Source organism: Larus michahellis, chromosome 2 (assembly GCF_964199755.1).
Source record: "Larus michahellis chromosome 2, bLarMic1.1, whole genome shotgun sequence".
Taxonomy (NCBI): Eukaryota; Metazoa; Chordata; class Aves; order Charadriiformes; family Laridae; genus Larus; species Larus michahellis.
In genome coordinates, this window is record NC_133897.1 from 142,257,280 (window position 1) to 142,284,570 (window position 27,291).

Genomic DNA, 27,291 nt, shown 5'->3' on the forward strand with positions numbered 1-27,291 from the left:
ATAACAAAACGAGAAACCTATTTGCATTTGGCGTTTTTTTGTACTTTATGTTTTTACCGTTCTGACACTTCACTGTCAATTTGCCCTGTAGTTTTTCTGCATCAAGAAGGAAGAAAAATCATACAATATGTCAGCAAATAAAGTGGGAAGTCTGCATCATGACCACAGCAAGGATAAAGTAGATTATTAGAAATTTCATTAAGAATATTGAACTTTCTACGTTTTGGTTATTGCTTAGTGGGTGAAAGTTTTTATGGCATAACACAAAGTGATGCGATCACGTGCTGTCAGCTCAGCTTAGTTTCAAGCGGTGTTGATGCAGAAAGCAGTGGCAGCCAAGTGAGCTGCATGTCTGTTCCCCAGCATGGGGGGTTATCTGGAGAGTTGATCTGGGCCAGTATAAATGCGAAAAATATTAAGTATATCTGTCAAGAAAACTCACATGCAATGAGATTTGGAAGGCTTGTTTCAAAGCAACTTTTTGCCCCCTCTTCATCTAAGCAGTTTCTGTATATCACTCATGTTGCGAGGGCAGCAGGAGTTTCCCGTATCAGCTTATGCTGAAAATTACACTCTCCTCCGCAGATGTTTTCTCTTCTGGTTGCTTCATTGTTAGATCTTCACCATGTAAGATATGTGGATGCACCTTCTATTTATTTAACTATAATGTCAATGGAGAGTAGGACGTACATGCTGGTGAAGCATTGACGTTGTTTCTGGAAGTCCTGAACTACCTTCTGCAGTAAGAGACGGGGAACCAGTGTAGGCTGCTGCTTGTTTAACTGAGTGGCTACAGAAATTGTCTACCTGAAACCATACTCATGGTTTGGATGTATTTTACATAACCCACAGTTATAAACAAACAATAAAAATTATGTTTGAAGTATGCCCCTTTGGTTACTACCTGTGAAGCAGCGTCACATCCCCGTAAAATGCTGCTGATTTAAAATTAAAAAAAAATAAAGTAAAAAAAAAAAAGCAAATATGAGAGTGATGCTGAAGTTGCTAAGTTCTGCAATCATGACACCATTTGCCATAATTCGCCATAATTGCTTGGAAATGCTAATATTAACTAATATTTCTCTGTGATATTGTGTACTTCACGGAACTGCCTTCGTGGTTTTGAATCCTCAGGTAAATAAACATCCACCTCATTCTCTGGAAACTCAGCTATTATACAGTTCAAAATTTCACATCCATACAATGCAAATTGATCTTAGAAAACAAATAAAAATTTGCTAGGGAAGGGAGAATTTGTTTCTTATTGAACTTTGCTACCGTGAACATTGTTTTAAATATATGAATAAGCGCACAGTTAGAACAAACATCTAAACAAAATATCTGAAGTTAGTAATTATTGGTTTTAGGCCTGACTAACTAAATTACTACTCACTGAGGCTATAACAGTAATTATCATCATTGAGTCCAATCTTGAATGGCAATCATTGTTCTGATTGTTCATAGTACAGAGCCATTCACATGCTATTAGTGGGTAACAGAAAAAAAATATCTCAGATTTAATCTCTCAGATGGAAGAGGAAATTGCTCACTAGAGGTTTTTGTGATAAATTAAAAGCCACTCACTTTGGTATTTTTGTTTCCTTTGTGCTATTATACTAGTAGCTCACTGCATACAGGTGAGATTTATCGTTAAAAAATAAATGGTGTTCAAGCATAAAGAATGATAACCTTTGGAAATGATTCTTTTAGATTGAGAACAAAACAAAGTAAAGCAAAGGAGACTGTGATGTATCCCAAAAGGGGGATATTTAGCATAGTGAACACAAAATAATCCTCTTCGAAAGTATTGTAACAAACACCTCAGTGCCAAGAGCATGTAACTTTTCAGGCAGAAAAATAGCAAATGGAAAAGATTATGAAGTAAGAAACTTCTTTTTTTTAACTAATGAATCTGCAGAACTAATTGTAAGGGGAGATAATTTTGATGTAACTTAATATCTTAATATGGATCAGAAAAGGATGAAGCGTTATGCTAACCACAGTAGCATCTGTAGGTATGTAACAATCCTGTTCAAAGAATTAAGAGCTGTCAAATCTCATTCTTCAGAGGAAAAGAGTGATTGCAGGATGAGATAAGGCGAGAAAGCACAGTAGTACACAATAATACTTTGGGTATTTGTCCTATATTCCTAGGAAGTAGCTACAACAGTTGTAGATTCAGCTGTACTCCAGATTCCTGGATTAGAGAGAAATATTATTCTTTCATTATATGCCGGTACTCTGAAATAATCTTCAAGGTTAAATATAGCAGAGCCAAAGCCTACTTTTTTTTCTAGCAGAGAAATCCAGTTTGTAAATGGGATTGTGTTTATGAAATTGGATGTTGAATTTTTCTTCAAGATTTAAATGTTCTGATTGTAGACAGATATTCTACTTTAAGTTAGTTCAAGTATTTTTCAAACACACAGGAAGTAGATTTTAAAGGTCTTTAAAATAGTTTACTTCTACTAAAAGTTTATAAAGTTTGTTCATACAGAACATGTAACTATATAAACATCCTTGTTTCTCTGTAAAGAAGATAATTATTTTTATATCCTCCATCATCTGAAGCAACTTCTGTCCTCCTTTACCTGAATACCTGCAAAATCAAGAACCTCAATGTATGGTTGCCCAGAGAAGCTGTGGATGCCCCATCCCTGGAAGTGTTCAAGACCAGGCTGGATGGGGCTTTGAGCAGCCTGGTCTAGTGGGAGGTGTCCCTGCCCATGGTAGGGAGGTTGGAACTACATGATCTTTAAGGTCCCTTCCAATGCAAACCATTCTATGAATCCATGAAGCTGATGTAACTAGAGGTAGTGAACTGGGGATACATATTTGATATTATGATATTGTACCATGAGAGCACCAAGTGTCATGGTATATTGAACCCCATGCGCAGGGTCAGTGGGGTATCAGGAGGCTACGGGTCCACTGAGGAGCGAAGAATTTGTGTGACTGTGTGGGAAGGGAAATCTGATGGCACAGCAGCCTGGGGCAGGGCAGGACTCCGTGGGGTGACGGAGCTCTCACCACTAGACTCATCTCTGTAGTTTTAGCACCTAATAAGTTCGGTAGCTGTTGAAATTACTAACGCTGGGACTCCTGATATCATTAAGTTGGCAGTCAGTAAGCTGGACCAAGATTCGGCCCTTTGCCTACTCAGGCTGAATATCAGTGGGGCAAGAATGAGTCAGCACCACCATCACCTTTTGAGTTGCTTTACTTCATGTGGCTGTGTTGAGTTGGTGCTTTTATAGGGTTTATTGTGCTCATGTATTTGAGAGGGAGACAATAATAAGCATTGCATGAAGACAGTTTCTCTGAGCCTACTTTTGTTACTAAACTAATGTTAGAGTCTGGTAAACCAGTGATGCAAATAAGACAATGCAGGTAAACCCACAGAGCTTCTTCAGTGGGTTCCATTTTCAGCTAGATGCATCCCTCATAGGACTTCTACTTTTTATCTTTATCTGATTGATCTTACAGTTTATTAAAAGGACGCCGGCTCATTGTCCTATCACCAGGAAGCTGCATTTTATTATAATTGCTGATATACACTTCTTTGCCATTTAGGTAGCGATGTTTATGCTGCAATTGGGCAGTGCCACTTTCTTGTTAACGGAACCGGTGATAAGCGCGATGACAACAGGAGCAGCTACGCATGTTGTGACTTCACAAGTGAAGTATCTGCTGGGAATGAAAATGCCATATATATCAGGACCACTGGGATTTTTTCATGTGAGTTCGGTTACAGAGATGGTTTATTCCACTAGCTAACATTTTCTTAAATAACTACACTATTTGGCTATATATAAGTGTAAGAAATTTGTTATGTATGTGTGTGAATGCACGGAAGATGTAATACCAAAGCATTCATCTTGCTCAGTCTGTAAGAATAAGGTTAGGAAAACCTGATGAAGAATTAGCAGGAATGGGTCGTATTTTGAAAGGATACAGTAATCAATTTAAAATATGTGTATTACACCATCAGTAATTCCATTCATTAGCCTGAGCAATTACACACTTGTACAGGGAGGGTTAACTCTTTCCGGAGCAGCATGTGGGGAGGATATATCATCATATATTTAACATGTCATTCTAAACATATTTTCTTCATATTTTGCTGAATAAAACCTAACCATCATTGTGGTAAAAGAAACACGACCCATGATTTCTGTATCTCCTATGCAAAAATTACTAGATATATTACTTATTGCTTTATGACATTATGTTACTTTGCCATAAACACAGCAAGTATATAGCTTTAAGGTAATTTTTATAAAATGCATACAGCTTTTCATACAATATCATGGTTACTCCCTTTGGAAAGCAGATATTGTTGGCTGAAACCTTGAAGTTGTATAATCTTATGGCATAAAAAAATATGAGAACATATTCTTTCAGGTAACTTATTCCAGCAAACCCTGCATTTAGGTGCTGCAAGAATAAACTCTTGGCAGAAGCATTAGTATTACAACAGTATCTGCCAAAATTATATTTTCCTCATAATAAAACTTTATTTACTTGCTGAGATGTTATTTACATTGCACTGATAGCAATTAATGAGTTGATTACCAGATGAAGTGAGGTTTCATCTAATTAACCACTAAATTCAGACACCTTATTTAAAAGCACTGACTACACTTTCTTGCACTGTTTTACTCTGTATTTTTTCATATTATTTTGGGAAATTTGTTAATGTGAACTTTGTGATAAGATGATGTTGTTTTTTAGAATTTTATTTCATAGTTTTTTATAAATTTGATAATGTTTTGTATGGCTAATCCATTGGTAAATTTTTTACAGGACCAATTTATTAATGAAAATCAGGGGCATGTAATAAACACAAGGAATTTATCTTTTAAGTACATAACAAAAAGTGTCATAGCCATTTTTATGAGTAGTCAGTTGGCCTGTGAGACTACTACAAATGATTCACCATATATTAAAATATTTTTTAATTCTTTAAAAACCTTTTCATAAATGCTACTTAGTATAAAATGTGACTAGCCCCTTTTTCATGGTGTTTCCATGGAGACTATACTTACATATAGGAATATTGTCATCTTGTAGAGATGACTGGTGTTAAGTACCACAGCCAAGACATAATCAAAACATACATTATGAGCAATAATAAGGAGCAGCAGTGATACGAAGAAATATTTCCACGTTGGTGTGCTGATGATATCACAAATGAGGTCATTTAAATGCTTTGAAAGAAATCTATTCCCTTATCCCTTGTATTTTTTAATGTATCTGAAACAAGTTCTTTGCCTTTCACTTCACTTTTGAAATCAAACCCCTTTGAATATTTTCCAAAGAATAATTTTCTTAATTTTGTTAAGGTTCTGAATTGCTCTTCGGAATCGTGTGAAAACAAATGAACAAACAAAAAAAGCTCTGTACAATTTGAAAGAATAACAAAAAAAGTCTCCATATTTAGAAGGGACAATTTTACCGTACAAATATTTTAAAAGGTTTCTGATATCTGTTCAGATTATGGATTACTTCAAGAAGGTCCAGTATCTTCGTCAGAATCACCAGATTTAAATTTTAGCAAACTTTTTTTTCTGTGGTGGTAGATTTATGTCAAAATTATACTAATTAGATATATGTTAGTGTGCATATGTAAGTAGAGAGTGAAAAGCAAATTTGGCACGTGTCTCTGGACATGTTCTTTCCTCCAAATTCTTGAGACCCAAAGACTGGTATTTTTGCTTACTTTTTTTTTTCTTTCTCCACTCCAAAACACCTCCCACTCACAAAGCTGATTGCTTTGCCTCAGGCAGCCTTTGGGTTGGCAAAGCAAGAATAAGAATGTTTAATAAAGTGTGATAGGAGAGTTGAAAGTAAAGCAAGCCAGTGAAATGGATTCTTTATAGCAAGTGAGATCATGATTAAATATGTAAAAGTGAACTCTGGATGTGGAGAACAAATCTACTACACTGGCTTTGAGCCTACAGGACTCTTGTGTTTACACATAGTTCACGTAATTTATTAAATTTCATTTTCCCTGTACCGGGTTTGTAGCACTGCAGTTGGGCTGAACATTGCAGCATCGATTGATATGTTACAAATGGGAAAGGCAAGGTGAAGGTGAAAAAGAAAATCGGTGAGGGAAAACTACGTGAGACATAAGTTTTACAAGGGACAAGAAAAGTATCATCAAGTTTTACATAATATCTGAAAACAGAAGAACATACCTATATTTGCCCTTTATCTGTGTGCAGATATATTTATCCTTCCACAAGTTTCTGAGAAAATGCAGCACTGCAAAAGGTACCTCTGCAACGTACAAACCTACTTTGAAAAATGGGGTCTTTTGTGGTTGTATTGGAAGTTTCTTGCAAAATCCTTGTGGTTGTGCTGCGATTAGCTGAAAAAACCTTCTTGTTCCCACTATTGGTCCTTTTTTTCCCCTGTCTCTTCCAGTTTGTTCCCTATACAGTTCACAATAGCTGCCTGTACATTTTTCCCACAGCCTGTTGTATTTGTCCAGCAAACATCAGAATGAAACATTTTTGAAAATGCAATGAGGTCAGCTACTGTTAAGCTGTATTAAGTGTTTCAACTAATATGTTCCTTTAACTCTATTGCTTGCTTCAACCTCTAAACTAATTTTAAAAATAATCTTTTGGGTTTTCATTAAGAAAAAAGAACGCAGAAGATTTCCTTATTACATTGGAAGACACATCCTTTCTAGAATATAAACCTTTACAGTGTTCCTTATTATCCTACAAAAATACGTGAAACTGTAGTGGAACTCAAAGCCATTAATTTCGCATGAGGATAGGGACATTCAGTGTCTGTACATGTATGTGTGCAAAGTTAGGATATTGCTTTTTTCACTTAAGTGAAAATTTATATTGATTGCCAAAATGTTCACTGGTTCCTCAAAATATTGCCAGACCATTTCAATTAAAAATCTTTACACAAAACTAGCAATAAAAATAAAAAAGCAAGAGGCAAACAGTCCAATTAATATATTATTGCTGTATTTTTAAATTTCTTAAATTATATAATGACACAAAAAATTGCTTTGTACACTGCAATATCAAACTAAATTCTGCTACAGAATTTGTAGATTATTTCAAAACACATAAAATACTGAATTTATAACTATGCTTGTGATGAAAACGTTTATGAATATTTCTTTTGAATCAGATGTCAGCGCTACTGCAGGCTTGAGCTTTAGGTCCTTATATTTAGGATTCACACTTTCACCTTGGTTAAGTACAATAACTGACTGGACAGTATAATGTGTGAACTGTATAGTATAGAGAGATAGCTATAGTATATGTTAACCACATTCACGTTAAGAGCCACACGCTCTTTTTTTCCTGAAAAGCCCATGAGTGGTTTGTGAAATGGTCTCCTGGCTTTGCCAGTCACACCATGAAATGGGTGGTTTCAGGTTTTCGGAGAATGATTACTCAGGAACAGACTAGTCAGTGAAAGCTCTTTAGTCTGACCTAGTGATTGATTTAATATTTATGTATTACTGCCGGAATTGTTTCAGTGTACTACAGACACTTTGGGGGTAGGGCTGTTGGTGCTGCTGAACTCGCACGGGCTATGGAGCATTGGTAGTCCCCTTCTTTTTCATTTATTGGCTGATGTAGCCTACACGCTGAAGGGTACAATTTGAAGAGAAACATCAAAAAATACGCTGAGCAGTTCATATAAATTGTTTGTTGCAAAGTCTGAAACAGCTATGACAAAGGTCTACAAGATTTGGCTATATATTTTCAAAATCAAATGGAACTTCTTTTTTAGTCAATTTGTAAAGGAAGACAGACATTCTAAAAGCTTACACATATTTCTTTATAATCCTTCATTAAAATTATATTTATTCCCACAACCTGATGTCTCACCTTGTCTGGGAAAATTAAATTCAACACCATAAACACAGATAGCTAGTGCTGACGCTTCTACAGACACCATTCATTTAAAAATAAGCCCACATCTCTTCGACTTTGACTGTTAGGAATTAATTCATTTCTTCCCTTTTCCTACCACTTCACCTTAGATCCAGCTCAGCCTTTGGTGAGTTTGTGGGCACAGTTTGCAGTACGGTTTTCCAGATTGCCTCCTTTTGTCCTAATTAATCACAGCTTCTGCTTGGGCACTGCGCCAAGTCCTGTGCTCTCTTGAAAATGCATTCTCGGAAAATTATGGGTACAGAGACTTGTCCCAAGCCACTCAAGACACAGCCCACGTTGTCCGATTACAGTGGGGCAATATGTGGTTAAAAACTGTGGTTTCATTACCATTCTTCAGATTTATGACATATATAGATTATATTATTTAACAAGTTGATTTAAAAATGTTTTCCTGGGTTCTGAGAAATGTTTGTGCTGGGTTATACTGTATATCCTTAACCAAAAGTCCAAGGGATAAATTTCAAAGGACTGGACTAAATTTTCCTCTTTATGAGGAATTTATGTGAAATTTTGTCTTTTTTTTCTGCAACCATTTTTAGAACTTTTTTTTTTTTCCCCATACAGATTATGAAAATATTCTTAGAAAGAGTGAGAGAGGAAAAAACTGGAAATTATCAGTAATTTATTAATTCTTCAAAATAAGCATCATCTCTTCAAGGAGTGACAGAATCAGAATACTGGAAAAAATTATATCAACATATTGACCACCTTTCTGCTAGAACGGGATTCTTTCTAAAATAATTTTTCTAGTATTTTTTCCTATCCAATATAAATATATGTACTTAAGCTCCAAACTGTCAAACCTTATTAGCATTATACGTGTATTTGAGAATAGGTTCTCTGGGGCAGAAAATTATTAATCTTTATTTTGATAAAACTACAAGTGTCACTTTTCATTTATTTTAGTGGTCGTCTTAGTTGCTGTCAGAGAAAACACCTTTTTTTTTTTAATATTATTTTATTATCCTTAGCGTTGTGGTTTAAAAAGAAGTTACTTGTGATGCAGTCTAAATCTACATCCTAGATTTTAACTTCTGTTCTCTATATGGTTTATATTTCAGGCTACACAGTAATTCCCAGAATAGAAGTGCAGAATTCAAGTGACTTGTTTTTTCCCCTACAGCTTTAGTAAGCATGTGTATTACATCCATTTTCAAGCCTCTTTGTTCCTCCAGGCAATAGACTGTTGCTTTTATTCGTGAGGCCTGAAAACAACTTGTGATAGGGATCGATTATTTCTTTGTTTATTGGGACAGATGTTCCCTCTGACTTTCTTCAGCCCTTCTAACCATGCCAGTAGACTTGTGAATTTTTTCACTACTTTCTGTTAATCTGTTCTGATACTGATTTTTGCCTCATTTTCCGGACACTCAAATTCAGAGTAGAACTGAAATTACAGTTCACTGATAACTGTGTCATCTGTGCTGGTGTAAAGACAACTGCGTTATTCTGAATCTGTTACTTGCAGCATTGTATTCTTCATCACAGACCCCCGTTACCCATCACCGTTGGTCATTCTATTCCTATTCCATATTTCTATTCCACATGTTCCTTATATTCAGCACTATATATCCTTCCACGATGCTTTATTCATTGTGGATCCAACTATATCGTTCTAACCATGTTTTACAGCATTTTGCATGACATCTTAATCTTTGAAAAGATGAGGGCCTCCCATTTGCAGCTCCATAGCTCTGCTCCAGCCTCATCTTTCTCTCCTAGCGCTGCAGTCTGCCTCTCACTTGCAGCGAAGTAGCTGTTCCCCAACATCCCAGAGCCTGCTGTGGCAGGACTTTGAGCCTTGTGGTCCTGTGTGCCCCATGCACCTGCAATTCCTGCACCTTGCCAAGGAGAGTTTCCCTTGGAAAGCACTTGCCACTGGTGTGTGAATCACCCCTTCTTCCCCTATTCTCTTTTTACTTCTTGCTTTGCAGCTTTTAACTTATAATTTTATAGAATCATAGAATTGCCTAGGTTGGAAGGGATCTTTCAGATCATTGAGTCCAACCATCAACCTAAGACTGACAAAAACCATCACTAAACCATATCTCTAAGCACTATGTCTACCTGTCTTTTAAATACCTCCAGGAATCGTGCCCCAGCAGCTCCCCTGGGCAGCCTGTTACGATGCTTAATAATCCTTTCAGCGTAAAAAGTTTTCCTAATATCCAATCTAAACCTCCCCTGGCTCAACTTGAGGCCATTTCCTCTTGTTCTATCGCTTGTTACTTGGGAGAAGAGACCAGACCTCACCTCTCTACAACCTCCTTTCAGGTAGTTGTAGAGAATGAGGGAATGCTAGGGAAAGAAACAGGGCTGAGTAGATAATATTAGTTATTTAACTAGCCAATAGCATACGTACATAAAGCTTGACAGCTAATCAGTGTGTGCAGCATCTGGACCTGACCCAAGTGTACTCCATGGAGCACTGTTTGTGTAATGGGCAAGAGCAACCAACAGGGACATTGAGTGCGCCCTGCTGAAGCTATAGTTACTCTGGAAAAGCATTTGAGTGGATCCCCTTGTGCACTGGAGAGGATGTCCTGAAGAAGACGATCTTCTTGGAAGATTCCTGTTGCTCTCTTTCCATCCTCCCACTACTGCATTTTTCTTTCCCTTTTCATTCTTCCTCTCTCTCCTTCTCTTTCCCTCTCCTTTCTGTCTTTTAAAATTTTTCCTCAGAAGTAACTTTTACTATTGGGGTTGTTGGATGCTATGAGCTATGGAAGCTGAAAATTAATCTTTGTGCGTGTAGGCTTCTCTCAACTTTTTTGTGCAACACTCATTTATCTTACTGAATTTAATGAGACTGAATAAGAAAAAGCTACACTTCACATTTACTGTAATTTTCTTGCTTGTTTCTACCAATAGGAAGTTGTAAATTCATATATACAAATATTCACTTCGTTTTTGAGTTTTCAAAATTCCATAGTATTTTAGCAATAATAAATTGGTGATTTTCTTCCTATCAAAATCTTAAGTGTAGGCCAGTTTGTCAGATGACTCAGTTCCTGCAGTATTGATTCAGCTCTCAGATTATTTGAGATGTCTGAAAGTTGTGTAGAATATGCCGTATCATGTGACACAAAATGATACATTTTTTTGATCTGTGATTATTATTTGCCATTCATTGTAGATTTATGCCTACATATTTGAGAATATCAGATCAGTTCAGTTGGAGGCTTTACTTCTCTCCTTGCTGAGCATTGTGGTGCTGGTTCTTGTTAAAGAACTGAATGAGAAATTTAAGAGAAACATTAAAGTTGTTCTTCCCATCGACCTAGTTTTGGTAAGTACAAAATCAAACATCAGACTTTTTGCTTTACAAAGCTTTGTTAAACTAATCTGCTGAAGTTCACCGTGTTGTCTGTAGTTACCCACAGCCACACCTGCCACTTATTAAATGGATAGCTAATTTTCATGGCTGTGTGTTAAATATAAGAACAGGAAATAGTTTGGCTAAATAATTAAGAAAGAAGTTACATACGTTCCCAATTTGTGTAATATTTTTCATGTGTTTACTACTTTTTACATAATCACAAGAACATGAAACCTAGAATGCTAAAGTGTAAGAATTTTGAAATAAAAAATGAAAAGTATCGGGCACGCTGTAACTCCAGGCAAGTCTTGTGCTGGGTAGTTGTGGCTGAGATGTTGCTTGTTATCTGCAATGAAGTTAAATACCTAGGCTATTGCTTTCTGTAATTTTACTTGCAGTTTTCCTCTCACATGGCTTACGCAAAATTGAAATTAGCTATTGCATTGTAAATCCCTACTTTAAAGATTCAGCTATAGTGAAATAATCATCGCCAGGACAGAAGATTTCTATTTTTCTCTAGACTGCTAAAAGAAAATTTAAAAAAATTAAGGGCAGGTGCTTGCCAGAGTGGATCATCACAATTACTCTTGTTTTGCTGGAAAAAGTTGTTTACAAAAGAATAATTTTTCTTGGGCAAAATGCTGGAAAAGAAGGTAATGTGAAGATCTGTTTCTGTGTTGCCTTTTAAACAATACTGGATAAAATCTACCAGCAAACTGAGGATCACAGACTGGAACCTGGCCTGTTCTATTGGGATTTGTGTTTTCATCTCATAAAAAGTGCAGGAAGTGAGTGTGAAACTCCTCAGGGACGGATTTTCCACTCCCTCAGCAATACTTATACCTGCAGGAAAGCAAATATAAGAGGCAGCCACACCTTCTGCTGTATTATGTGCTGAAGTCGACATTGCCAATCTGGATTAGATGTACCCAGAGAACATCAGCTGAATCAGACCACTCAGGAGCACCTAAATTATGAATTATTTTAAGCAGCTCACGTGAATGGCAGTGGTCTGGAGCATGCGTTGCATAAAGGCAGTTTGGACACTGATTGGCAAGATTCCTGAGGCTTTACAGAGACTTGTACTGATCCCTTTCATTAATATAGTCCTTCTTCAGCCATCTTTTCTAAATTCATTATTGTGTCCAGATCTTAGTTTCTTTTGACTCTCTTCCACATTTGCAAAAATTTTCATAATAATTTTTATTCTGTCCTTGTCTTACTTAATCCCTGTCTTACTGGATTGATCTAAGGATAAATGCATGAACACTGTCATGTTCTTGGGTATGGCAATAATGGGGACCATGTGAGAAGCTGAAAGCAATATAAACATAACATCTCTTTCTGTGTTGGATCAATAGATAATTGCTACATCCGTTGCCTGCTACTATGCTGATATGGAATACATCTATGGGCTAGAAGTTGTGGGACATATTCCTGAAGGGTAATGTGTTTTTCGTTAGCTTCTGACTTTTACATATGTTTACTTCTGAAAACAGTCTCTGAAGAGGTCAAAGTAGTTTTCTGAAATAACAAATGGCAAAAAATCTATTATGTTCATTTCCAGCCTCCTCAAATACTCTTTCACAATTCAACTCCGTGTTAACAAGGTATATCTGTATAGATATCATCGTAAAAATGCAGACTTTCTTGTACATTTTCATAGCTTTTTCATTACTTTATGGAATAAAAAGTAGGCACTAAGTACCTAATGATGACTGATGGGTGTATGACAGGAAGATAGAGCACTCTCTACAAGACTATTGCAACCTGCTTTTTGAGGGTTGCCTTGGGTTATTGTAGCAGAAAGGACTTGCAATGAGATAAAGCTTGTAGACTATTACACTTCATTCTTCTCCGCTCACTTAGATAGTAATTTTAGGAAATGGGGTTCTGAGGAAAAGATATGCTTAATCTAGAAAAGAGCATTCTGACTGCAGATAGTGATGCGTTTTTCTCCATGACCTTGAAGAGAAGGAAAAAATATATTCAGTATAATTATCTGGAAAGAGAAATTAGATCAGATGTCAGAGAGAACGTTCAAACTCCAAGGGCTGGTAAGGAATAGCACAGCTGTTGTGTTTCCCTTCCAGAAATTGCAGGGTTTCCTTAAATTTCACAAAGTACAAGTCCAGGACAGCATGAGTGCAGCATGTGTGGCAGCTTGAACTGATAGAAATAAAATAAGAGAAGTGACCGAGAAAGAAAATTGGTTTTAAGTATTTAGGGCATGCTATTACATGTTAAGTATCTGAGATTAAACAGCGGCAAGTTTGCCCTCCCAATATGTGTTATGAACAGCTAAACTGTATTGGTGCAGCTTTAATCAGCAGCTCATTTTCTGTCCAGCCTCATGGGAGAAGATTCTGCAGTGTTGAAAAACACAAGCAGAAGCCTGGATCTTTCCTGTGTATTTTTAGGCACTTACCTGAAATATCTAACCAACTGACTCGTCAGTGGAGAGCATTAGAAACCTTCAGAGTGCAGTTTGGCTCTCAGGTGGTGAGATGTGTGCTCTGGAGAGACTGAAGCCTTTTTGTGGAGTACAGAAACAATCTGGGGTGATTTGGTTCTTAACTGAGGTGTTTTATAGCAGTCCTCATTAGAAGGTCTCCATCAGATGGAATAAATGTCCATACTGTCCAAAACCTACAAGAATACAAAATTACACAGAATCACAGAACCACAGAATGGTTCGGGTTGGAAGGGACCTCAAAGATCTTCTAGTTCCAACCCCCCTGCCATGGGCAGGGACACCTCCTGCTAGACCAGGCTGCTCAAAGCCTCATCCAGCCTGGCCTTGGACATCTCCACCTCCAGGGATGGGGCATTGACAGCTTCCCTGGGCAACCTGTTCCAGTGCCTCACCACCCTTACAGTAAAGAATTTTTTCCTGATATCCAATCTAAATCTCGCCTCTTTCAATTTGAGGCCATTACCCTGTGTCCTATCACTACACTCCCTGATAAAGAGTCCCTCCCCATCCTTCCTGTAGGCCCCCTTTAGGTACTGGAAGGCCGCTATAAGGTCTCCTCGGAGCCTTCTCTTCTCCAGGCTGAACAACCCCAACTCTCTCATAGTAGAGGTGCTCCAGCCCTCTGATTATCTTTGTGTCCCTCCTCTGGACCTGTTCCAACAGGTCCATGTCTTTCTTATGTTGGGGACTCCAGAGCTGGACGCAGTACTCTGTGTGGGGTCTCACCAGCGCGGAGTAGAGGGGCAGAATCACCTCCCTTGACCTGCTGGCCACGCTTCTTTTGATGCAGCCCAGGATGCGGTTGGCTTTCTGGGCTGCAAGTACTCATTGCCTCCTCATGTTGAGCTTCTTGTCCACCAGTACCCCCAAGTCCTTCTACTCAGGGCTGCTCTCAAGCCATCCTCCATCCAACCTGTATTTGTGCCTGGGATTGCCATGACCCAAGTTTAGGACCTTGCACTTGGCCTGGTTGAACTTCATGAGGTTTGTACAGGCCCACCTCTCAAGCCTGTCAAGGTCCCTCTGGATGGCATCCCTTCCCTCCAGCATGTTGACCGTGACACACAGCTTGGTGTCATCAACAAACTTGCTGAGGGTGCACTCTACGCCACTGTCCATGTCACTGACAAAGATGTTAAACAGCACTGGTCCCAGTAATGACCCCTGAGGAACGCCACTCGTCACCGGCTTCCATGTGGACATTGAGCCTTTGACTGCAACCCTTTGAGTGCAGCCATCTAGCCAGTTCCTTATCCACCGACTGGTCCATCCATCAAATCCAAGCTTTTCCAATTTAGAGACCAAATTGTTCAAAAGGTTTAAACTTCACAGGAAAGCCAACTATATAAAAGAAAAAAATATACAGTAGAGTTTATTTTATTGTGCATTACAAAATTAGGGAATGGTTGTTGATTTTGTCTGTTGGTGGGGGAGCTAATTCATAAGGATCCCTTCATAATTTCGCAAATTTAAGTTTACAAATGGAATACTCCATCTGAAACTGTTTCCTCTTCCTGTATAAATTCTCTCCTGCAGTTCCCCACAGATCTCATTAATCTAAAATATTGAAAAATGTCACCTTACAAGTATTAAAAAAATTAGGTGTGCATGCAAAGATTGTTTCTCTTGTATTTTCATGAATTGCAGGTGCATTGAGGTTATATTCCAGGCTTTGCAAAAAGGACTGTCTTTATTTTTTATAGGTTACCATCACCAAAACCACCACCCATGAACGTCCTGCCTGAAGTAGTCACTGAAGCTTTTGGAGTTGCACTGGTTGGTTATGTAGCATCACTAGCTCTTGCCAAAGCCTCTGCTCAAAAGTTTAAATACACTGTGGATGATAATCAGGTAAAGCTCTTTCTGCTTATTGTCAGTAAGCCTTGAAATTGCTTCACTATTCTGGAAACGTATTAGAGATGAGTGGCCAGTAGGAAAGGGTGAGCTCCATATGACATCCTGAGGCCCTCCAGTAGTCACAGTAAATCACAAATCTAGTCCAAATCAGCTCTGCAGAACACCCTAGCTGGTTGAGCTGCTCCTTTTGGGGAAATGCATTCTCCAGGATAATCTCATAATACCGCATTTGGTGCAGCCAGCAGCCCATTTCGGCGTTAACGTTTTTTTTCAGTTATTTTAACACAAGACAACTTCTCCTCTGCCAGCTGAGCTCTTAAAGACCAGATAAGATGTTAAATCAGCCACTGATTAAAGAAACAAAGCAGTTTTAAAAATAAACCAGGTACTTATAGCCCCAGGATATACCTGGTATTATGAAATGAAGCTTATTCAAAGTAGAAGTCTCATCTGAAATAAAGGTTTATTTGTATAAAAGAAGAGTGGTTTCAGACAGTGCTGCCAAACTTGCAGCCATGGGATCTTTCTGTGCAGAGTTCCACTTTACAGTGGGCAAGCTTAAATATGAGCAGGATGTTTTCTGTCTCAGCTACCCTGTTGCTGGTCATGGCGGGGGGGTAACTCCAAGCCAACTGGAAATATGCGGAGACTTGAATATTGGAAATATTCAAGCACTGTGGGAAGAAACACTCCATTGTAGATAACTGGCAATAGTGTGATGAAAATGCTGCCTCAACCTTTCTTCTAAGTGGTCTGGGATAAATGACTTAAGGTTGAATGAGGAACGGTTGGTTTTGCAGCTGGAGGTCTGTTTGAAAACCCTTTCTAGACGGGTCAGTCTTGCTACATCAGTGCATGTCTTTTGCCTCTCTGTTTCATTGGAAAATATGGTGGGAATGTTTGTGTCTACTCAGGTCTCTCAAAATTTTTTCGGAATGAATATATTGTGCCATGAATTTCTGTTGATGCTTGAGAGCCCTGTCTTGCAGGGGGCAGCGGAAAAATGCTTTGAGCTTAATAAAAGTCGGGCTTCAGGGCAATATACTGTTCTGTCTCAAGAGCACTAAACAGAGCGCAGCAACCTGCACGTCTTTCTGCACCTCTGGAAAACTTGTAGCTTCCACAGCTTAATTACTGAGTTGTTGGAAACTATGTGCATATGTGCATCAAATCATGGAGAAAAAGAGCAAAACCTCCATGAGAACAAAAGCTACAACGGCAGCAGGGTGGTGTAGTTTTATTGAATTCAGGGTCCAGGCATAGGGCTCTGCATGGTGGCATGTGGGTGTGCAAGGCTGTCTGGGGAGCTTTGAGATGGTTCTGTCCTGTGCTGTGAAGACAAACTTATGGTCAGGTGTTGTCCTGGCTGGATGCAATACCATTCGTATCCTGAGCACTTCTAGCAGTATTGAGGTCTTTTCTTACACATTGCCCTCAGGAGATGAATGGGCTCCTTATAGTCTGGGGAAGAAGACCGATGCTGGGTAGCCAAGTTGGGCTTGGCTTGGGGTGCTTTCTTAGAACTGTGCAGCTCAGGCTGCAGATACAAGGTGGCTTCCCCGCTTCTTCTTCTATAAATCTTTTTTTCAGACATGTCTGCATTTTGACTGTGACTAAACACCAGATATATTTGTAATGAAAGACAGCATGCAGATAGTATTGCTACCATACTTCACTTTCACTAAGGCGTGCTCTAAAAGAATAAAAATCAGTGGCTGCCTTTTTCCAATAGAATCATAAGCCAGAAACAACCTGGACACTGTCCAGATTCCACTACTTGAGAATCTGGCCTGTTAAAAAGCAGATGTGGATCAAGACGTAAATATTTTGGATGAATTTCGTCCTCAGAACTTAGCAATACCATTTATTCTGTGAACAAAAAGCGCCTCCTGCTTTTGATGAACCTGGTTCAGCAGCTCTGTCATTCAAATTAACTCTGAATTGTGAGAAGATATATTATGTTGGGAGATGTTTTATCATGTGCATATGTGATTTTTTCCCCTCAGAAATATGGCCCTCCTTTGTCATTGCTAATATTTACATGCATAATATTTACTCCTTTGTTGGCAAGAAGCATTGAAATGACAAAACAATGGGAAAAAAACATATTCTATTTAATGACTTTGCAGGAATTTTTGGCTCATGGTCTCAGCAACGTGATTCCTTCATTTTTCTTTTGCATACCAAGTGCTGCAGCGATGGGACGGACGGCACTTTTATACAGTACGGGCGCCAAAACACAGGTGATGGGTTGGAGTGAAATATGTAGGAGAATTAAGGCTCTGATACTGCTCGCTGGAACTTGTACTGATTTATCCATTGTATTTCCCTATTCTCCCTTTTCCTCTGTCCTGGAAAATGACTCTGCCCTGTCATTTTTAACAATCTTCATGGAATTGCAGCTGATCAGCAACTGTCTTACTAGAAAAGATAATGGTTCCACTTATTCATTTTTACCTGATTAATTCAGTATAGACTCCGAAGTCTATGGCGGTAAGGAGGTTAGGAGTTGTGTTTTCAGGCTGCAGGAAACCACACACAAGTCATTTCAGTTTTATGTGAATTTGCCAGCACTGTAACAAAAGTGCCCTCTGATGGTGTTTAATGGATTTAGGTTAAGCTAAAGTTTTAGGAAAAAAAACAGATTTAATTTAGTGCTTCTACCTTATTTGCAAAATAAAGTGAAAGTAACCTTAAGAGCAGGTTTGTTAAAAAAAAAACCACGTAATCTCTAGCTTCTGCCTTGTGACGTGATGTACTTGTCCAGTTCCTCAGTATACATTGAGCCCATAGAGATGACAGTCTGGTTTTTGAGGACTTCTTGGGCTATTTCCTACTGTTGGAAATTAAACGCACAAGCTCTTATTGCAGTAGCTCAGAAAAGAGGGAACTGCAATTGATGAAAATGGTAGTTGTGACCCTGTAAGGCTGTCACCTGTCCTAACCATGCCCATGAACAAGAGAAGTGGCAAACTGCTCATCTCTGACCTTTGGGTGCGGTGGCACCACATGGGCCACTGCAGCCAGGACACCCCTGGGGCAGCCCCCTAAGTGCTGTCTCTCCCTCCTTCCTCTGAAATGCAAGGGTCCCTTGGTGGCATCCTGCCATATAAATGCTATGTCCTTCGGAGTTTGTTGCTGTTGTCTTTTTATAGCTGTTCTTGCCCGTGTAAAGGTCATTAATTACAAAGGGAAGGGTAACGAGGTACAACTGATGAGGCTAACCAACAGTCTGTAGGTGCTGTTTCTTCTTCACCATGTCCTGCAATTATTTCTCATGCAGATACCACAATACTTAGAAACGATACAGGGCTTTATTTCAAAACTCTGGGTATTAATTACTTGCTAATTAGCCTAGACGGTACTCTGAACTCGATTAATCATATGAATAATTTATCCAATAATAATCTTTGAAAGAATTTATATGCAAATAGTTTAGCTACCTCTTTGCTATTAGCTATTTCACATCTTTGGGTTGGATTCAATGTCATACCATGTGCCCACATCCTCACAGACATCCTCTGCTGTTACCTGTTCACATATTGTCTGTAAAATTTGCAGTTGTACTCCATCGTGCCTTTTCCAAGGAAGTTTTAGTTTAACCTGAAAGCATATAGGGTATTTGAGCACTGTGGCTCTGGTACATGTAGGCAAAGGCCCCGATAGAAGTTTATTTGATATAAGAAATGGAAACAGAAACCAACTTAGTTTGATGTCAAGGTAGGAAGTACATGGTAAAAATAACAAGTGTCTGCTTGGTTTTATCCACCAGTTTCACAGTATAGCAGAACCTGCATCCAAAAGTTAGAGTGTGGCCATGCATTGGCACTATGAAAATACTTTAGTAAGCATAAAAATCTCTCTCCTGCCTTCTTTTCGAAAAGCAGCATGTCTGCCCAAGCCTCTATTTTTGGGGCTGTATAGGCAGAATGAAGAGATGAGAAGAACATCACTGATAAGTGTTGGTCAGGTCATAGGCAAAAAGAAGAGTGAGGGGTTGCTTTGACTACGTGGAGAGAAGTCAGTTTAATGTGATGTACGTCATGAAAGAAATGTGAAGAGCCTTTCAGGGACTCAGAGCAGCCCTTTTTTTCTCCAACGTCTCTACCTGGGATTCTGGGATGTCTTTTATTCTTCAGTGATACCTTTTCCTGGGAGAAAACAGAAGCGAGGGACTGTATCGTGGGCTAGAAGTGTCCTTCAAATAGAATCAACCTTTTTTTTTTTTTGCTTTTTAGGAAGGCGGGAAGAGGGAAAAGTTCCTTGTGACTTTACCAGCAGATTTTGTGTCCCTTTTTCTGTAAACACTCTGTCTATCCTTCTTGACGGTATTTTTAAGTACACCATGGCTTTAATTTTCTAGTGTTTTAACAACTTGTCTGGTTTTGTTTTTAACAACTTGTCTCTTAAAATGAAACCTAATTATTTCAGTAAAGAAACATATTATCAATACAAAAATAAAGTGAGCATCTGTCTACTTATCGTCAAAAACCTTCTGTGAATCTGGGCTGTATCTTAATGAGACCAGAAGTACTCTACTTTGTGAGCAGTCAGAGTGGAGTAGGACACTGCAATTTTACTGTAGTTTTCCATCAGATTAATACCATATAATACTGTGAAGAAACATATAATTCTTGGACTGTATATTTGTGTGGATCCATGTCAACTGTATTCATTATAATTTTTAACATATATTTTAAAATTGTTCCTACAGTTTCTAAAGTAAATTCCACTGATATTAACATGAAATCATTGGTGGTTTCTGACACAATAGTGATTTAGCAATGATCCCAGTAAAAGAAGTTAAAAATCTTCTCTTGTGCAAAAAACCCAGAATTTTCCATATGTAAGTTTTGCTCAGGGCTATGGCAGTTCTGTGATTTGGTGCAACATAGGGTGCAGGGCCCTAAATATATTACAGAATGACAGTGGGTGCTGTGAAACTTCTGGGGTGAGATACTGCACACGCACGCTGCGCTTAATAACCGAGCGTGTAAGTGCTGCTGTGGTCTCTGTCTGTGTGCTGACAACAGGGTCAAGAGCAGATACAGAGATGTCTTACTATGTTTTCACTGTAGTTGGCTGAAGGAAACAAGCCAACAAATTTCAGAGATTAAAACGGAAATTATATGCATCTGCAATCCACAGATACATTAATAGGGAGGATCTTCAACAGCCCATTCTTGACTTTGTCTACAATATTTAATAATTAGTCCTTTTCACACTTTTTGTTGTTGTTGTTGTTGTTAGACTGAATGATCTGCTTTTCTTCTTTATTTGTTTTAGGTGGCTTGCCTTGTCTCTTGTGTGTTAATTCTTGTGGTGATCTATGCAATTGGACCTATGCTGTACTGGCTGCCTATGGTACAGTACTTACCTTCTTTTTTAAAGATTATGTCAAATGTTTTCTAACAACTTAATTTCTTTCAGGGAAAGACAGCACTACCTCTAAAACAGCTCTATTTAATTTCAGTGGGAGAAAGAATAGTGAGGGCAGAGCAAGTCTCAAAATCATAAAATACAGAGGTGGTAACATAACTCATGTAGACTTTACACATATATAGTTGCGCATATAGACTATCATGTAAGTATATAATAAAGCATTTCTCTTTTACTTACTTTTGGCATGTAGTTTATGAAAAACATACATCCAGATTGCTGTGGACTTGTAAATTGGCAAAGAGTGGCAGAAATTAATGAAGATCCACGATTTTTCTCCATTTATGTGTATGACGTATGACTTTGCTTTTCAAATAAATTTGACACAAATGATTATGGATATTGATCTAAGCTTAATTACAGAAAGATTATGAGACATTCTTATATCTCTGTCATGGAATACATCTTCTACACTAAGACTCTGTAAAGCAACCTGGTGTGTTTTCACATAAGCTATTTCTATCTTTTGGTATTACAAATTAATAGTTAATTTTTGCCAGAGGCATGCCAAAGATGCAAAGTACAGCTCCCAAATTAACCATAATTCTGCCATCTTTGTATATGAAATTTTAGCTCAACTGTATTTTAAATTTACTTCATGCTATTGTTTACAGTGTCACATGAAGGTTCTCACTTTTCAAACACAGATCCTTTTATAACTTATTTTAACCATGCAGAGTAAGGACTCTTGAAGGGGGATGCACAATATGTCTTTTTTCTTACTATACTGCTGTCCTCCCTGCATTTTTTTGTATAGGTTATATGTAAATTTTGACTGTTTTCCTCTAGGCTTTTTTCTGCTAGATTTTTAAAAACAGCCCTTTTCATATGTTGCTTTCTTGATATGTTATTTCTTTTCTACTATGCTTTTTCAGCCCTCCCCACCCACGTACTGCAAGTCCATTGCTTTGTACTCCCTCCTTTATGGCTCCAGATGATTTCTCCATCCCTCCATCCCCCTTTCCGATTTGGAGAAAAATAAATTATTTTGTTTGCCTCAAAGTTAGTAATTTTTTTGCTCTGGAAGCCTTCTCTAGGTAATAAAGAAGGGGAATTAAAATTCTTCACTCACTATGTAGAGGTTGAGTGCTGATTTGCTTCTCAGTCCCCCAGACTATGGAAGAACGTCATTGGCCTGGTGATGTATGGAGAGTCTTGGGACATCCTGAAGTTTCTGTCATTTTCTCACAAGCAAGTGGCCTATAAACTGCCTTCAGAAAAGAAAAATTGGGTTTGACACTGTTACATTTGTGCCACAAGGACACCGGTGCTTATTCCATTTTTTGAAACACTAACTTCAGGTTTTTGATAATTTAATTATCATACTGACTGCTAAATTGAAGAAAGAGCATTTGTTTTAACTATCAGTTCTGTAAATGATTTTTGCTTTTTATTTCTTCACAGTGTGTGCTAGCAAGCATTATCATTGTAGGCTTGAAGGGGATGCTAATGCAGTTCTGTGACTTAAAAAAATATTGGAATATGGATAAAATAGACTGGGTAAGTGAAACAGAATCTAAGGAGGTTTTCCTGAGACCCTTTAACAAATACCTGCTAAATAAACTCAAATAGTTCTGTGGCCCTGGAAAATAAAAGTGCAAGCCATTATTATTAGGGTTTTTGTGTACTATCAGTTTATTTTTGGTCCCTGAATAACAGCATTTGTAATGTCAATTGTATTAAAAAAAAAGGAATTTTAGCAAATGATAAAGAATTAAACCTAACTTAATTCTAAATATGTGTATACAGACAGATCAGGTTAATCTGAGCAGCTGCATGGCTGATTCTGTATGCCTTCCCTAGCTGGTCAGCATACTTTTGCTACTGTAGTATTATTGAAGAGATCCTGGTACCTTTGTCCTCTGGGGATGTGGAATGACCATACAGGACAAACAGAACTGGAAACACTAGAGATGCAGAAACATACATGTCCGAGGGTGCTGCAGGTAAACTGCTACAGCACTTTCAGATTTTGCAAACAGAATATATATTGTTTGATCATAATGAAAGATTCTGCAGTACGAGCGGATGAATACATCAGAAAAAGCAGATAGATGGAAGGAGACATAGTACGAAAATCTAGTTTAATACGAAGTCTGAATAGTCTGACATACATTTGCACAGAATTCCCAGCAAATATTAAAGATGATCCATGTTTAGGAAGACTCCTAGATTTCTCTTCTAAGGGAGTTTTTAAATGTATTGGCCACTTAGTGGAACCAAAACCTCTAACCACTTACATAAATACATACTGACATCCCATAAAGCTTTTGCAACTTCTGTTTATGCAGTTTCAGTTAACAAATATTCAGAAAGGTATTTTGGCCGTATCCTCCTCCTCGTGATGGAAGATATTGATTACTGGAGGTAATACTGGACTTTCTTGAACTCACCAGTGACTTAGTATTCTACAGCAGTAATGGTCTAAACTGAATAAATATATATATTTTTTAATAGAATATTCGTATGGAAAGCAGAGCTGAGTAAACAACATCAAGTTTGGCTATGTGAGATTTTTCACATTTCATCACAGAATACTAGAGTAGTGTTTGGGGTTTGGGTTTGGTTTTTTTTGTATCATCCAGAAGAAAACCTCAATCTTTCATGAAATCTTATGTTCCTCAAGCAGAAAAAATATGAAAATATTTTCTACCACTTGTGCTGTATTTGTTCTTCAGCTTAACCCATATTGCCAGAGACCCAAATGGTGAATGATGTGGATCCAGAATTATTTTGGGGACAGTGGACTTAAGAAAATTGGTAGCTATGAGAGAGAGATATAGCTTCTCTATCAGTGCATTGAGATAATAAGTAGTTAAGTTTTCCAATTGGACATTCTGGAATCTCACTAAACTTGATGTGTCTTCATAGATAGACTAGGCTGATTGATTTTTCCTTTTGTGGTTCTGGCAGAAAAGGATGGGTGAGTAGTTAGCTATTACATCTCTGACATCTGTCATTATTTCTAAGAGAGGTTATAGAGGGGGAGAGTTTGCTGGATTTATCTTTTTGACTGAACATACTTAAACAGTGATTTATCTTCAAATAGTTGCACTATAAGTCCTTAGCCTGACAGGGTAAATCATCTTGCTTTAAATAGCATAATCTAAAGCAAGGCTATAAACATTGATCTTGCATTGCCGCCTGGTCTGAGGAGCCCCACCAAGCCCAGTGATTTGAGTAACTACACTGGTGTTGATTTTGGCTGGAAAAGATTCACCCCAGCAATTGACAGCACATTGGAAATGAATCAGTTCCATTAACCAGGTTATCCAAAGTTTCTTGAAGATAGAAACTCTAACAAAACATTTGGAAATAATTAGCAGCTGTCCTTTCTGGAACTCATTCTTTGAAGGGCGTGTGTCATGTAACACAGAAGTCAGGTTTGTTATGCTCATAGGTCTGGCAAATGAGAGTGCGTGGAAACAGAATATCATGGCTTTTGTTACCTTGTTCTTTTGCACTTCTTTAAGCTTCTTATTGAACACAAAAAGGATAAGTAATATTTATTTGTTGATTGGTTCTTTATAAAATATAATCCCGTTAAATGTAAAAGGTACAGATTGAAAGGTACGGCTCAGGAGTTGAACTTTGCCTAGTTTATGGGTCCCGTCCAACTCGGTATTCTGTGAGTCTATGAAATCTCTCCTTTCAGCCATGGATTGCTTTTTCTTGCAGATTTAATGTTTAGGAGCAGCTGAGTTCACAGGAGCAGATAGGCTGACAGACCTAAGTAGCTAATGCTAAATATTATCAGCTGAATATTATTACATTTTTTTTGCTTCAGTTTCCTTTCAACTTGTTTTTTATCAACCCTGAGGGATGTCCTGTTTTTACATCCCACCTCTCAAATCACGTTCAATTCCTTTCCAGCTAGAACCCCATTGCCCTTACCTGCCATTCACAGCTCTCACGAACTTCTGACTGACTTCTGTCAGTCCCTACGCCTTCTTGGATGACTTCAATAATTTCAGCTCAATAATTGCCCTATTCCACTGTATATGTTAAATACATAACTCTATGCATAGCAGTATTTGTCCTTCCTCTGCTGTCCTCATCTTTTGGCTGTTTACAAGATAATGATTCCTGTGTTTTGTGTGTTTTGTACGTTAACCCAAGAATGATTCATCTTGAATTTTTGCCTATTTCGAGGGAAATGCCAGGAAGTTGGTCTGGAATTCTTCTGTAAGTGTATCTCACTTTTCAGGTCCTTAGATCAACAGGATTTCCTATCCCTCCTGCGAGGCTAATTTCTTATCCAGGCCTACTTCTTGACTAACTTCCCTTTTTTATTCTCCAGCTTGACAGCACACTTTCCTAGTATCAACAAAAAGGCCAGTAAAGTTCTTGTTAACTCTTGTTTTTAAGGCTGAGCATTACAGATGAGCTGCAACCATCTGTACTAGGCAAAGACTACTGCCTGGTAATGGACTGCTGAAAAAACATGTTCTTTTTGCTGTTAACAGTTGTACTTGAAAGTGACAATAGATGGGGAAAAAGATTTCAAAAGGTGACCCTCTAAATGAAAAATGACAATAGAATAAGGATTATTTGCATGAGTTAATTATATAACAGGGGTTTGGGGTATTTAACAGAGAAATACTATGGCATTTAAAGAGAAAAAAATGTTAAAATTGTACAAATGACTTTGCCAGGAAACCACTATAGCTGAGGCAGAGTTGCACTGTATGCCTGACGAGTAGAGCAGAAAGAATGGCAACAATTTATGGTAAAAATTAGGCATTCCCTGCATGATGTCATGATGGGAGAGGTAGTTATGGATGTTTGACTTGTATGTGTATGCACGTATACTAATATATAAGGATGAAGGAATGCTACCAATTCAGCAATTAAAGTAGATCCAACAAGGAGGGTCTCACTTTTGGCAAATGTCCTCCAAGATCTTGCTGGTTGGAGGTTCTAAGACAGGGGCCCACCATCCTGTCAATCTATTTTGTCAAAATAGACTGGAGTAAGGAACCCAGGGAGGGTCTTCCATGGAATTTTGGACCTCACTGGTGCAATTTCACATGTTTTTAGGACTTTTTGACATATCCTCAAGAGGGAGATGAACTTTTAGATTTGGTCAGATATTTGTCACATAGGGGCCCTGATTCAAAGCTGAGGGCTTTGTTATATAAACAGTTTTCCAAAGACTAGGAAGCCGTCTCTTCTATGATAACAATTTTACATGAATGCTTCCAGTTTGTGACATCCTAGGGAGATTTTCTCTCCTTCTCGTATTAGTGAATATGCTACCCTAAGTAAAATTAGTTTTGCTGTAGTTAGTCTCAGTGGGGTGGGAAGGAATTTGCAAATGCTTAATCCATTGAAAACATGATTGCTATATAAATTCTTTTTTAAGAATAATATTTATATCAGTCCATCTGTCTCCGGGGCAGTCTGTGTGAACAAATACCTTTTCAATCATTGTGTATGGAATGCTTGTGAAAAATTATGTTAAAGAACTACCATACCACTTTACTATTAAGCGGTTCTTGTTTTATGGCTGTGGTGGTCTTCACTTCAGCACATGAATTGTAAGTTCTGATGAAGGGTGCCCTGAGGACATGTGCATGCATCAGTCATTTGTCTGCAGAAGGACGTGGGAGCATGGGCATGGGGAGCAGCCTCCATGGAGCAAGAGCCTCCTCCTGGCCTCCAGCATCTTCTCTTCCAAGGCACCCCCTGAATGATCAGGAGTTTAGTAGGATTCTTCTGGCTGTGTGCTGACAACTGCAGCAAAGACCTCTGTATCTCAACAAGTCGTCACAGCCTCGTGTTATAGGCAGCACAGAGCTGGTCAGTCAAGTCATGTTAGGGTACGATTCTTGTCTTCCTGTAGTAGGCAGCAGCATAATCAAATAGGAGTCAAGTGAAATGCATCCTAAATTCCCCTAAATCCCATAACCAGGTCTCTGTTGATCATGGTGGGAATCTAGACAGCTCATCCAGCTGTAGACACCTGTGCAGTGGACAGCTGATGTCAAGTGAAATGAACCCTGCCCATACAGGCTATAGCTGATCATCTCCTCAGTTTGCAACAAAAAGGGAAGCTTATACTCTGGTTTCAAAGCGGTACAGAAACATTTAGTATCACAGAATCTCTAGCATTGCATTGTTTAGCCATTGGTGCAAAGAGTATTCTCCCACTTCACCTATTTATACGCACTTTTTTTTCCCCCATCAAGTTCCCATTTCTCACTCCCCTCAGTGGTAGATGGGTAGGCCTTATGAAATGAAAAGTTCTACGTGGA

General features: G+C 38.3%; 1 protein-coding gene across 1 annotated transcript in view; it reads left to right on the top strand.

Moving 5' to 3' along the window:
- SLC26A7 (solute carrier family 26 member 7) overlaps positions 1 to 27,291 on the top strand; it is a 71,396-nt gene that overhangs the window by 25,736 nt on the left and 18,369 nt on the right. Inside the window, exons 4-10 of the mRNA XM_074573643.1 lie at positions 3,574 to 3,738; positions 11,080 to 11,232; positions 12,624 to 12,706; positions 15,442 to 15,589; positions 17,725 to 17,838; positions 20,882 to 20,959; positions 22,439 to 22,534. Coding sequence (XP_074429744.1) covers positions 3,574 to 3,738; positions 11,080 to 11,232; positions 12,624 to 12,706; positions 15,442 to 15,589; positions 17,725 to 17,838; positions 20,882 to 20,959; positions 22,439 to 22,534 — 837 coding nt within the window. The remainder of the gene's footprint in view (positions 1 to 3,573; positions 3,739 to 11,079; positions 11,233 to 12,623; positions 12,707 to 15,441; positions 15,590 to 17,724; positions 17,839 to 20,881; positions 20,960 to 22,438; positions 22,535 to 27,291) is intronic.